This window comes from Arachis duranensis, chromosome 5, assembly GCF_000817695.3.
Source record: "Arachis duranensis cultivar V14167 chromosome 5, aradu.V14167.gnm2.J7QH, whole genome shotgun sequence".
Lineage (NCBI taxonomy): Eukaryota > Viridiplantae > Streptophyta > Magnoliopsida > Fabales > Fabaceae > Arachis > Arachis duranensis.
In genome coordinates, this window is record NC_029776.3 from 17,986,207 (window position 1) to 18,000,625 (window position 14,419).

General features: G+C 30.9%; 1 protein-coding gene across 3 annotated transcripts in view; it reads left to right on the top strand.

Moving 5' to 3' along the window:
- The first annotated feature begins 7,940 nt into the window (after positions 1 to 7,940).
- The window catches only part of LOC107488489 (tocopherol O-methyltransferase, chloroplastic), a 41,893-nt gene continuing 35,414 nt past the window's right edge, over positions 7,941 to 14,419 (top strand). Inside the window, exons 1-6 of one of the 3 annotated variants that reach the window (XM_052262027.1) lie at positions 7,941 to 8,382; positions 8,466 to 8,638; positions 9,770 to 9,874; positions 10,179 to 10,382; positions 10,467 to 10,569; positions 11,076 to 11,183. In XM_052262027.1, coding sequence (XP_052117987.1) covers positions 8,010 to 8,382; positions 8,466 to 8,638; positions 9,770 to 9,874; positions 10,179 to 10,382; positions 10,467 to 10,569; positions 11,076 to 11,179 — 1,062 coding nt within the window. In that variant the 5' untranslated portion in view covers positions 7,941 to 8,009 and the 3' untranslated portion in view covers positions 11,180 to 11,183. Of the gene's footprint in view, positions 8,383 to 8,465; positions 8,639 to 9,769; positions 9,875 to 10,178; positions 10,383 to 10,466; positions 10,570 to 11,075; positions 11,580 to 14,419 lie in introns of those variants that run through there. The other 2 variants (XM_052262026.1, XM_016109238.3) reach the window with 2 other exon arrangements.

A 14,419-nucleotide genomic window follows, 5' to 3' on the forward strand; every position in this document is an offset into this window, starting at 1 on the left:
CACAAGACAAGCAAAGGCTTCTCACAAATATAATTGCGACCGGCCTCCCGATCACCCATGAGGAGGTGAGGATTCACATGATTCCTCCCAAAGATTGCCATCAACACGTCGGCAATCTTTCTATCCACCGCAGACATGCCCTTATAAGTTACTTTAACGAAGGCATTGGACCCTGCCCCGAAGCTCCAATAGGTCGGGATAAGGCGTGCCCCTTCCAACGACAACCAAAAGGGATGACAACCTTTGACAGGACGGACCTTGAAATGTTAATCCTTAAATCCGTGATAGGAGTCATCAAACAAACCAAAAATCCTCTGACCTTGGGCAGACCGGAAGGACATGAACCCCTTCTTATGTTTCCCCTCCTTCGAAGGGTTTGTAAGATTGAAAAAGAAAAGAAAGACATCTACAGACACCGGCAGCTCAAGGTATTCACAAACCATCTCGAAACAGCGAATCGAAGCCCAACTGTTCGGATGCAACTGCGACGGCGTCACGGAAACCTGACCTAGAAGCGCCATCTGAAAGGCGGAAAATGGAATACGAACCCCGACTTGGGTAAACATGGATTTATAAAACCAAATCCAATCGGCGACTCGGGGATGGTTGAAATTAAGCTCATACAAGCGCTCATGAGGAGCCGGGACGAAGACATCATAATTGGCTTCCTCATCGGTCCCTCCGCACAAGTACTCGGCTTGACGGAACTCGGTGAGCTCTTCCTCGCCCATTTGGTTAGGAGAGTCCTTTACGTCGGAGATGACCCAGGCATAGGGATCATACGCCGCGGGAGAAGGGGAAGCCCGGGAGGTCGTGCGAGCCATACCTACATGGGGGGACCATCCAGTCAGTCTAAAAGGTCGGGTGCTCGGGGCGAATACAGATACTAACCCCACTACTCCCCAACTAAGACTAAACACAATTAAAAACGTAAAAACCCCAAACAAAGCCTATCCTAGAATGGTACTCCTCCCCTAACACATCTAACCAACATCGAAAGGCCACGTCACAACAAAATCAAGCAGGACGGCAAAAATGATAAACAAGCATAAACAACAAGCATGAAAGAACAAAGCAGAAAAGAGAAGGATCCAAGAACTACCTGAATTAGTTGAAAAAGCTAAAAAGGATGAAGGGAGGATGCACGAGGGCACTGCAACAACACTTTGAAACTTTTTGAAGAAGGGAACAGAAAAATAGGAGAAACGAGAGTGTGCAGAAGTGTAAAAAAATAAAGAAATGAAACCGACTGTTTAAAACTGCCTCCCAGAAAGCGCGAAAAAACCTGGGGGCAAAATAGTCTTTGCAAACAGGGTTTTTTCCCATTATGGGCATTCAATGCCCAGTGCGAAGAACGAGGCGACGGAACGGTTGTTTGGGCAACCAAAAGACGCGCGCATAGGGGGCACGTCCCTCCCACGAGCGACCGACCTGACGAGGGGCGTGAACATTACACGCCATTGATAGCTCCCACGACTACCACTGGCGCGTGGGGGCACTGTTACGGCCTGGACCAGGCCATTTGCAGGTCAACCCGACCCAGAGATGACCCGACCCGAACGGTCGGGCACATACAGTTCACCGCGCGACCCGGACACGCGTACCTGGCAGCTCTCCACTACAGTTGTGAGGAAGCTTCTAGGAAGGTGGGCCTGTCCTTGAAGGGCCCACCTCTGACACGGTATAAATGGGGAAGGACCTGCCCTTCCCCCAAGGTACGTCACCTTTCCACCCATCATTCTCCCCGCCTGCACACTAGCTGACTAGAGCGTCGGAGTGTCTTTGCAGGTGGCACCCCCTCTTTCCTTTCACAACGAGAGCTCGGCTACACGGCGAATCCGAACCCGGCACGACCGCGATTGAGGCGTTCTCACCCCCTCCAATAACCATCCGACCTGTCCGGCAACCGACCACCGAACATGAGGCAAGCATATCGACAGCAAAATATGTTAATAGTTAATATGTTATGTCAGCATACCTTGTGCTAATGTAAATATCATATATGTATAATTTACAATTATATTATAATAATTAGTAATTAAAATGATTGACAATTAATATGATTTTATATAATTATAAAAATATTTTTTTTAAATAATTTGTATATTATAATGATTGATAATTAATATAATTAGAATATTGACAATTAGTATAATATTTATTAAATGTTAATTTTTATATAATTATAAAAGAGATATTTTTTTAAAATATTAAGAAGAGAAAAATATGCATACGAGTGTCAAAATGTGTGATATCAGTAATTTTGACAGCAAAATAAAATTTGTTGTAGAATAATATAATGATTAATTATTCTGTTGGTTTCTATAGTTTCGCAAAATTTTTATTTAGATTCCTATTTTTTTCTTTTAATTGGGTCTCTACACTAATTTTTTTTAATTAGGTCCCACTTAATAGTAAGGGTGTTCGCGGTGCGGTTTGGATCGGTTTTGAGTAAAAAACTCATCCGATCTGAACACTAATTTTACTTGCGGTGCAGTTTGGATTGGATTATGTTTTTTAAAAAATTCGATCCGATCCAATTTCAAGCGGTTTGGATTGTATTGGATTTGCGGTTTTGTAAATTAAAAAATTAAATACATATAACAAGTCTCAACATCAAATTTTAAATAATTAATAATGACATAACAAGTTTTCAAAATATCTTAAAAAGCCAACGATAGCATAACAATAGAAATAAAATTATAGTTTAGTTAAAATAAATAATAAATAATATTTTGAACATAAAATATTTATTAAATAATAATAATACATGAATAATATAAAAATGTATAATAAATTAAACATGTTATAAGTATAATTATATATATAATAATATTATAGCACATTGTGCGGTTTGGATTGGATTGGATCGATTATGAAAAGTAGATCCGAAATCCGATCCGATCCAGCAGTTTGTAAAAAATAAAATCTAATCAGATCCGAATTAGTGCGGTTTTAATCGGTTTTTGGTTTGAATTGTATTGGATGAGCGGTTTAATTTAGATCGGTTTGGATTTGAACACCCCTACTTAATAGTAATTGATTTAATTGTATAGAGACCTAACTAAAAAAAATTGGTACAGAGACTCAAATAAAAGAAAAAAAAATATAGGAACTCAATTAAAAAAAATTTGGTATAAGGACTCAGTTAAAAGGAATAAAAGTATAGAACCTAACTAAAATTTTACGAAACTATAGGAACCGATAGAGTAATTAAAACATAATACAATGATAACGATGATTTGTCTGCATTGATAGAGCCTCAACTACTTTTGAGTTAAGATGATGACCAGCCCAGTATCTAAGCCCATAGCCCAGTACGATACTACGATATTAGGTATTGGACCACGTTACAATGTCATTATTCAGCCGCCAGGGTTTCAGCACCATCCCTAAAACACACAATCGATATGTTGTTTTGCTAAGATGTAACGTTGATTTTGATTTGGTTAAGTTGGATATTCCAATTGCATACGCAAACACAGTAGCATCCCTGCATGAATTTAATGGCCATATTACTAGGCTTATTTTTGAATAAATAATTAATTGGTTAGTAGTTAGTATTTTCTTTTTCTCATAAGAGTTAAATAATATATACATTTTAATTTATTTAGTTAAAATACTCTAATAATCACTCTAATTATATATATTATTAAAAAAAATATTTTAGTCAAATAAATTAAAATATATATATTATTTAATTTTGATAAAAAAGAATAATATAATTTTAAAAATAGAAAAAAATAACATTATTTAAATATGTTGCTGTCATTTTCTCTAATATTTAATACTTTTTCTGTGACGTAAATAACTTTCTTTTAATGTGAAGACAAACAAATTATAACAATGAAAACAAATGGAGATGTTACATATATATACTCTAAAGTTGAATAGGACAAATAATCTACACACTTAGAAGATGAGTAGCCAAGTAGGTTTGTCTTTGTCTACGTTAAACTACGGTGAAAGAATGAGCACTAAGGTGATTGTGGTGCAGGTTGGATTAGTTTTAAGTAAACAAAAAATCATTCGATTTAAACACTAATTTTATTTACGATATAGTTTGAATTATATAATTTTGTTTAAAAAATTCGATCCGATTTAATTTTAAACGATCTAAATTGGATTGAATTTACAATTTTATAAATTAAAAAAATTAAATATATATAACAAATTTTAACATTAAATTTTAAATAATTAACAATGATATAATAAGTCTTAATAATATTTTAAAAACCAACAATAATATAACAATAAAAATAAAATTATAAGTTAGTTAAAATAAATAAATAAATCATATTTTGATATTTGAACATAAAATATTTATTAAATAATAATAGTACATAAATAATATAAAAATATATAACAAATTGAACATGTTATAAATATAATTATAAATATAATAATAAAATAATAATATTATAATACATTGTACGGTTTGAATTTGATTGGATCGGTTATGAAAAGTAGATCCAAAATCCAATCCAGCGATATACAAAAAATAGAATCCAATCAAATCCAAATTGGTACGGTTTTATTTTGTCTATTTTTAACAAATCGATGGTAGTTTAATATCTAATGGTGTCGCAGCGCAACCTACTCTTCTTTTATGGGTTCTCAAGCCAAAGATAATATCAATAGAAAATTTAAGATAAAAAGAAGGAAAAGATATAAAGAAAACTGAATAAGATGAAGGAAAAAAAAAAGAAACTGAAGATAAAAGTTAAATGCATAAATGAAAACTGGAAAGAAAAAGTACAATAAAAAATAAAGAGAAACTGAAAAAAAGTGAAAGGAATATTTGGTTTTCGTATGTAAATTGGTTTGCGTATTTAGGATATTTAGAGTATTTAGAGTATTTGCCAAATGATTCCGATTTTTTATTCTAATTCTAAAATTCTTATTTATAGAGAGAATTCTAATAATTAAAAAATTACGATAGAACCCTAGTAGAAGTTTATTTTTTCCTAATAACTAAATATAACTACAAATACTTTTGACCTGTTGTAATCTCTGCATGAGCATGGGAGTACGCAAGTTATAGTTTCAGAGTACATAAGTTTTAATTTCTGTGAGATATGTAATTGGTGGCCATTTTTACATAAATATCAAAGAAAATATTTATTTTCAATCTAACAAATGCCCCTAACTATTTATTTTTCGACTAGAAAGAAGAAAATATAAATACTTAATAATATTCAATATTTTCAACGATCTCATCTTCATAAATTTCTTTCTTCTTTTTTTCCTTTTTTAGTTTTTCAATTTGTCTTATTCGTTCAGCAAGTTGATACAAATTAAAACAATCTTAACAAACTAATTTCTCACGAATAGAAAACTCATGTGCCACTAAATTTATAAATTTATTTTCAAGTAAAGAAATAGGACACTTATTTCTCATTTATTCGAATCGAATTATGTAATCGTCAACAAACTTATTTCAAGATCGTTTGACTTGACACAAATCACATATATACTAATTTTCATATCTCCTCTAAAAAATTGTTCATGAAATTTTGTTTCTAATTCGACCCAAGAACGAATTTGGTAGGAGAGTAGAAAACTATATAAATGCATGTTTGGCAAACGAAGAAGGAAAAAATTTTAATTTAAGATATTCATTAGTAGCAATTTGACCAATTTTAAAAGTATACCTTTCTACATGTTTCACTATGGATTCATCGCCTTCTCATAAAATATAGAAAGCGTCTTGGGAGCTTTTCATGCTTGAGGCAATTGTGCTTGAACAAAATTAGAAAATAGTGAAACAAAACGAAGTTGTTTGATAGATTCAATATGAAAACCACTCCTCTTCGATGTTTGAATAAAAACTTCTTCCACATCATATTGCCTTCAATATTTTGAGGCATATGTTGTTCCCATGTATTATTTTCATCCTGAAGCAAAGTGGCTGTTTGTCGAACTATTGAATTTTGGACATTTTTTTCAATATTTTTAGCTATGCTTATTTTTACCACTTCATCCAATTTTTGTAACATATATTTCAAATTATGGTAACTCTTTTTTATTTTTTCTCGGATCATTGTGGTAAGAGAGTTAGTTATATTTGATGATTCGAAAATATCATTATTATTATTCATGATTTTTTTTAAATATCCAACTTCACAGAATTTTAAAGTTGAATAGAGAAAAATTTTCTTTTCTAAAATTTGATCAACTTTACATAGTTTTAAGATTAAACAATTTTTTTTCTCTCTGTTGATACTTCTCTATACAACTTGTCCTACCCGGCGTGGCGTGGCATTTTATTTTGTCAATTTTTAACAAATCGATGGTGGTTTGATATCTAATGGTTTGGGAGTGAAATCTATTTTTTTTTTTTGAGTTCTCAAGCCAAAGATAAAATCAATAGAAAATTTAAGATAAAAAAAAGGAAAAGATATAAAAGAAAGTGAATAAGATGAAGGAAAAAGAGAAACTGAAGACAAAAGTTAAATGCATAAATGAGAACTGAAAAGAAAAAGTACAATAAAAGTAAAGAGAAATTGAAAGAAAAGGTGGAAGGAATATTTACTTTTCGTCTGTAAATCCGTTTGTGTCAGGTAGCATTAGGATGCTTAGAGTATTTGCCAAATGATTCCGACTTTTTAAAAGTTAAATGCATAAATGAGAACTGAAAAGAAAAAGTACAATAAATGTAAAGAGAAATTGAAAGAAAAGGTGGAAGGAATATTTACTTTTCGTCTGTAAATCCGTTTGTGTCAGGTAGCATTAGGATGCTTAGAGTATTTGCCAAATGATTCCGACTTTTTATGCTAATTCTAAAACTCTTATTTATAGAGAGAATTCTAATAATTAAGAAAATTACAATAGAATCCTAATGGAAGTTTATTTTTTCCTAATAACTAAATATAACTGCGATATTTCTGACTAGTTATAATTTCTGCATGAGCATAAGAGTACATAAATTGTAATTTCTGTGAGATATGTAATTGGCACTTTTTTTTAGCATATTATTCAACGCATCTTCATGACTTCTTCAATCATTATATATTGAATTCTAATTAAGTTGCTCTCCATTGGTGCATGACCAATTTTACATATATATCGAAAAAAATATTTATTTTCAATCTAACGGGTTTTAATCGATTTTCGGTTTAAATTAAATTAGATGAATAGTTTAATTTATATTGATTTAGATTTGAACATTCATAATAAACACAACATACGTTTAATTTTTTTTAAACAAATTAAAAATTAATTTACTACAAATTTAAATTTAATTTAATAATTTATTATTAATCAACAAAATATTGCATACAAAATAAAATTTAAATTTTAACATTTGAACGAGTGAATTGAGTATTTTACTAATAAAAATTGGTTAAAACTTAAATCGCTCTTAGTTACGGTAATTAGGTGGTGTAGGTTGAGGGTGCGGATTTAAATAGGAGCCGTGGAGGTTGAATTTGAAAAGATCTAGCATGTGAAGTGAATTCACTCAATTGTATGAAAAATTTGAAGGACAAAAATATTTGTTGACAAGTAATTATTGGTAGTCCCCACTTGCATATTTTTTATTTTAATATTAAATTAATAATGATATCTTTTTAAATTATGAACTACTTTGATATTTTTTAAAATATAAAATAATTTAATTTAAAAAACAAAAAATTGGACCAATTTTAAAGAGTTACAAAAATTTAATTTTTGAGTATAAAAATTAGATTTTCTGATTTTTATACCCTGTATTCTAATTTAAATTTGATTTTTATATCCTGTATTCTAATTTTTTTTAATTTTTTAAACTCATAATTTAAAAAAAATATCAAAAAATTATAATATTAAAATATATCTCTCATTTTATTTTTATATCTAAATTTTTTAAGTGTTCCCAGTGCTTGTAGACAAGCATTGTATTGGACTGGATTCGTTGTCCATTCTTCCAGACCTATATAAAACAGAGTGCCCACTGTGATTGTCAGAGTCATAGAAGAGCATAGAAATTGGCGTAATAATAATATTTAATAATAAAAATTACAGGGGGCATGGCTTTATTGGCGACAAGTACAATCGCCTTTAAAACTATTAATACTCAAATTCGCAGTCGCAGTTTTCTACCGGCGCAACGGCATCTCCCGCTCTCTTCCTCTCCTCCTTCTTCTTCGTTCTTCAGAACTGTTTCCGTCAAAGCAATGGAGTTAGAGCAGAAGAATCCGATGGTGATTGACGAGAATGGAGTTCTTAAGAAAGGTATCGCCGAGTTCTACGATGAGTCCTCTGCTATTTGGGAGGATATTTGGGGAGACCACATGCATCATGGCTTTTATCCTCCCGATTCTACCGTCTCCCTCTCCGATCATCGTGCTGCTCAGATCCGAATGATCGAACAAGCTCTTCGATTTGCTTCTATTCCTCTAGGTCAATCCTCACTTCTTTTGTTTGTTTATTAATTTAATTAATTAATGGAGTTTTAATTGATGTGCGTATGTTGGGTTACGTAGCAGGGGATGAGAGGAAATGGCCGAAGAAAATAGTGGATGTTGGATGCGGGATTGGGGGAAGCTCAAGGTATCTGTCTGAAAAATTTGGAGCTACTGCCATCGGTATTACTCTCAGTCCTGTTCAAGCTCAAAGGGCTAATGCTCTTGCTGCTGCTCAGGATTTGGCCAACAAGGTTGATTCATCTATGATTACTGTTTAAGTAAACATTCAATTAGATTTAGAGTTTGTTTGAAACATTTAATACAAAAAAATATTTTTGTTAAAATAAAAATTTATTTTTATTTAAAATTCAATTCTATAGTTTGAAATTATTTTAATATAATACAAAAAAAATTAATTCTTTAATTTGAATTTTAAAATGATTTTAATATATTAATAGAATAGAATTTAAATTTTAGAAATATTTAGTAATCAAAATAAATTAGCAAAAAATAGTCCAAAAATTATCGTAAAAATTAATGAATATTAACTAAAATGTTTTGATTTTTTTTTATCTCCTTACTATTACTGTTTGATTTGTAAATGATCAAATGCATAATATACATCAGTACTCCAATGTATTTTTTCCTGTGAGTACTTCTTTTCTTCAAATTTAAAGTGTATCTTCCTGTGTGAATCTCGCAATCACTTGTTCTGATTCTACATATTAATTATTTTGAACTAATAAAAAGCTTTTTGATGGAATTCTAACATTATATAGAATGCCATCACTTTTAATTTCTCATTATTTGTAACTGTGTTTTACTTGTGTGGTTTAAATATCTCTATTCCGTGCCTATTCATTTCTAAGTCTTTTGAAATAACTAAAGCATACAAAATTTTTGGAACTACAAGGTTTAAATATCTCTATTCCGTGCCTATTCATTTCTAAGTCTTTTGAAATAACTAAAGCATACAAAATTTTTGGAACTACAATTGATATTTAATCACATTAGCTAAAATTTATTGAAAAAATAAAAAAAATTTCTCAAAGGAATTCAAATAATTCATATTTTAGTTCTTTTGAAATAAAAAAAAAATTCAACTTTGGAGTGAATTCTAATTCCTAACCTTCCAAACAAGCTCAAAATATTTCAAATCGAACACTAGTTTTAAACAAAGTTTTACTACTTTGAAAGTCATCAAATTGGTTGTTTCATTGTTATTTTGAAGAGGACAAGGAATTAATTGTTGTTTTATTAAGAGCAAAGAGAGGACCAATATGTGTGACGAGATTAATTCTAGAACTTGAGAACAATAAATTTGTTGGAGATGAAAATCTCAATCCAAGTTTTGATGTATATTAATGGAGTTACTTGTACAGGTTTCGTTTCAAGTGGCAGATGCTTTAGACCAACCATTTCCCGATGGGCAATTCGATCTTGTTTGGTCCATGGAAAGTGGAGAACACATGCCTGACAAAGCAAAGGTTGTACTTCATTTATTTATCTTCTCCTCTGAGGCAAGCTTAATTAAACATTAACTAATTATTTATTTCTATATTTGATTTAACTTTGGGAGTATTATATTAAGTTGAAACAAAATTGATGTTCAAAAGCAAAATTGAGACAATAAATTTTGTTTGAATAAAGATAAAATAAAATCACCGAAATATACATACAAATTTTAGTGTGAAATGATATCCATCAAAGCAAACATGGTTTTTGCATAGGAGAATAATGAACTTGAATGCTATTTCTCTTCCCTTTTGATTCTGATTTCCCCACTTGCAGTTTGTGAGTGAGTTGGCTAGAGTAGCTGCACCGGGTGCCACCATAATAATAGTAACATGGTGCCACAGAGATCTTGGCCCTGATGAAGAATCCTTAAAGCCATGGGAAGAAAAACACTTGAAGAAGATATGTGATGCATTCTATCTTCCAGCATGGTGTTCAACTGCTGATTATGTTAGATTGCTTGAGTCCCTATCATTACAGGTGAATTACTTAGCCAAGTCCAATTATTGAAGATGGACCCTTTGAGATCTTCAAATAACTTAACCTATCCCCATGCTTTGGCAGGACATCAAGTCAGAAGATTGGTCTCCCTATGTTGCTCCATTCTGGCCCGCTGTGATACGGTCAGCATTATCATGGAAGGGTCTTACTTCACTCTTGCGCAGTGGTAAGTGCTATTAGTAATTGTTTACACCTAGATCTTTGAAAATTATATACTATTTCTTTAGTTAGCTAGCAACCTCTATATTATATTCTGTATATAAATATGTAGCTATTCAAATGTTTTTCTGTATGCTCAATTAAATAATAAATATAACAATAGTCGCAAGTTGTCGGTATATGATAGGAATTGAATATCTGTTTTTCTAGGAGTTGGTTGGTCTACATGTTCTGTGAAGTGTGAACCATATTAAAAGTCGAAAATGTTGCATCTCTTTATCAAATTTACATTTGACATTAATTTGTTGCACCTCTCTCTCTAGTGGTATTTTAGGGTCTTCCAAGTTCGGGCAAGTGAATAACGAGGTTGAATGAATAAAATAGACTAAAATAGATGGATTTTTGTGCCTCTGAAATTGCTATTTCTTTTTCAAGAATGCTTTCGTTAAATCCATTACCATTGAGTAATATATACTGCTGCTAGGCTGAATTTCCTTGGATTATTTTGAGCAGGATTGAAAACCATAAAAGGAGCTTTGGCTATGCCATTGATGATAGAAGGATTCAAGAAGGATCTAATTAAGTTTGCGATCATTACATGCAGGAAGCCTGAATAAGAGGGGGCAGATCAGTTTATGATAGAATTAAACGGGTTTCTGAAAATCTCAATTTTTTGTTGTAGTTTAAATTAAGTAAGACATAGAAGCTGCCGTGCAACAGTGACACAAAATATTGTGAGAACAACGATATGGTTGTGAAGAATGAAGATGTCTCACAACAATGCCTCAGAGTTGCTGACAGCTGCTGATATGGCTTCTTTAAAGCAATTATTTGTTAGTTTCTTTAAGCACATGGACTACAAATTTGTACTATTACTACTTTCTGTTACCATCATTACTTCTAATACAATTATTTGTTAGTTTCTTTAAGCACATGGACTACAAATTTGTACTATTACTACTTTCTGTTACCATCATTACTTCTAATAATTCTGCATGCTTGCTATATTTGTGATAAGATTCGCATAAAATAAAAATAAAAATAAATGTCTAGGTGTAAGTATAATAGCTACAATGTATTGGTCTTAAGATTACTCATTCACATAAATGATATTATTATATTTTTTTTTCTAACTTACTAACACTCATAAAATAAAGAAATGAAGATTATGTTATGAAACATAAAAGATGCGTTCTGTGGTACCCATTATGTTACCATGGCTATGGTGACTACAAGCAATCTACCAATTAAATGTGAACATCTGACTCCCTTCTCTTTTTTTTTTTTCAATTTAAAAGCGTATTACTAAAAGTGTTGTTTAAAGAGAAAGTGTTACCCTTAATCGTTAACTTGGCTCTGATACTAAATTTTTTTACTTTTAACTTTGAATAATTTGTAAATTCTGAAGTATTGACCATTTCTACTATTTCTCTAGTCTTTAATGTATTTATAATTTTGATTTATAACTTTTTAATCTTGTTTTAGTTTATAATATTTTTTTTTTGCATGGATTACTGTATATAAAATCTTTTATCTGTTTGTCTTTTTCTTTAATATAATTTCTCAAATCCTCAATAACTTCTTTTATTTCTACACTTTCTCTTGTTTCTAAATATCTGTTTAATTTTTCAATTTCATTCTTCATTTTTTCTTTCAGCAGCTTTAATTCTTTTAAGTCATAATATGGTTTTCCAGGCATTTATAAATTTTTTAAGTTTAATTTCAACTTGTTTATATTTATTTTTATTTCTATCCTTTTTATTATAAGATCATTAATTTCAATCTGAAGATTATTTAATTCCCTTTTATACTTCTTTATTTTACTTTTTAATTTTCTCGTTCTATTTCTTTTTATTTTATTTTCTGGTTTTTCAATTTTTTTATGCTTCATTATTTAAAATTTCCACAAACTCTATCATCGATTCATCACTATTTTCTAGAGATTCTATTAATTTTTCTAGCTCTTCAACTTCTTTTTTCAACTTGTCATAGATTATTTTTAGGGCTTCAAATGCTCTTTGATTTATTTCAGAAAACTGTAAATAATTTAAACAATTTTTTCTTTCAAATAGCTCTTGTTTCTTGTTTTGATAAGTTACATATATTTCTTCTTTATTTATTGTCATAATTTAATGTTTAGGGTTTCGTTTAATTTTTCGACATTTTTTGTTAGTTCTTTTATTTCAGAACTTTCTTCTTTAATTTTTTTCTTTTATTTCAGAACTTTCTTCTTTAATTTTTAACTTAGATAAACTTAAAGGGCTATTAATTTTAGATTCTCTTATTTGAAAATTCGATAAAACTAATTTTCCTGATGGTTCCTTTAGTAATAAGATTGGGTTTTCAATAGCTTTATATTTTGGTATTTCTGTTTTTACAATTTTCTGAAATAATTCATCAACATAAATCCTTTCTCTGTTTTTAAATATTATACTATGATGGCTATTTGTTAAAGCATAATTTATTGCATATGTAATTGAGAATGGTTCATCATCTTGTTCCATTAGATTCTTTCTGTGAAATTTATAAGCTAAACTTATAGATCTTCCAAGATTTTCAGTTGATAAAGGTATAGCGTATCCAAGATGGGCATTGAATTTAACATTTACGTTTGCCAGGTTTCCATGAACAATTCCAATTATTTGATCTATTGGGTCATCAGTAATTCTTTTATCACAGATTGCTAAGCTTATTGGTGAATTAATTCCTTTCATATATGTAGATTTGATTAAGACTTGTATAGTACTAATATCCATCCAATTTTAGATCTTTTTTGTTGATCCTTAATTTTCTCAATCTGTTTACTCAATTCTTCATCATTTATTAAAGCTATTTCAAGTTCTCCATTGGCGGATTTTATCTTTATAGGGGCTTCAAGTTGAATTTTTCCATAGTATATTATATTTTTTCTATTAAAAACTTCTTTTAAAAGATTTTGTTTATTAAAATTTTCATTTGATTTGAGGTTTAATTCTGTTTTTAGAACAGCATGTTTTTCGTTATCTAATAAAGCAGTTAATCTATAATAATCAGATTCTTCCGTTAATTCTAAACTTTCTAAATAATTCATAACTAAGAGATTAGGATAAAGGCGTACCTTGTTGGAGAAAAACTTCCTTTATTTAGAATATTTTACATAAGATGTTTTTATCTCCAGAGGGGAGATTATAGATACTAACTCCAGAGGGGAGTTTAGAATTGGTTTTTCCTAAGGGAATTCTTCGTCAGACTATAGAATCGCCTTGGCAACTTCCTCCTTGCTCTCCTAGCATATGAGTACTCTTAGCCTCCTGCTTTCTACTGTCTGATGCCTTCTACAATTGCCTAAGCAATCTATTTATAATGGTTGGGTCTGATGGACAATTCCCATCCTTACCCTTCTTATGACGTCATTGCTTACGTCATTGTTTATTATCTTGCACCACCTACATTGTTGGTGCTCTATGACCTAAGCGCTTACGTCACTATGCAATAATGTTGAGAGATGCTTCAGATGTGCTGCCCTCCTCTTTCATCATGTGACCTTCAGATGCGTTGTCTTCTTCCTTTATCATGTGGGTTGATTCCGTTTCATTATTGCTTTCTTCAGATAACTCTGAGACACATAGCTGGCACTTGTGGTCTTCTCTGTCTTTTATCAAATAGCAGAGATTCCTCTTTATCCCTTCGGGGAGCTTTTCTAAGAGTCCAGATAAGTTGTAGAATGCTGATTCAAATTCCACTAAAAGTCTCATCTCTCTTTCTTCAATTTCATTCCTTTTGCTGGACACAAGCAAAGTATTTCTGCTTTTATAATTGATTCTTGTGTGAGATTCCCTTGTTATCTTTTGAGTTCTTTCGAAGACCCTTGCTAGTGT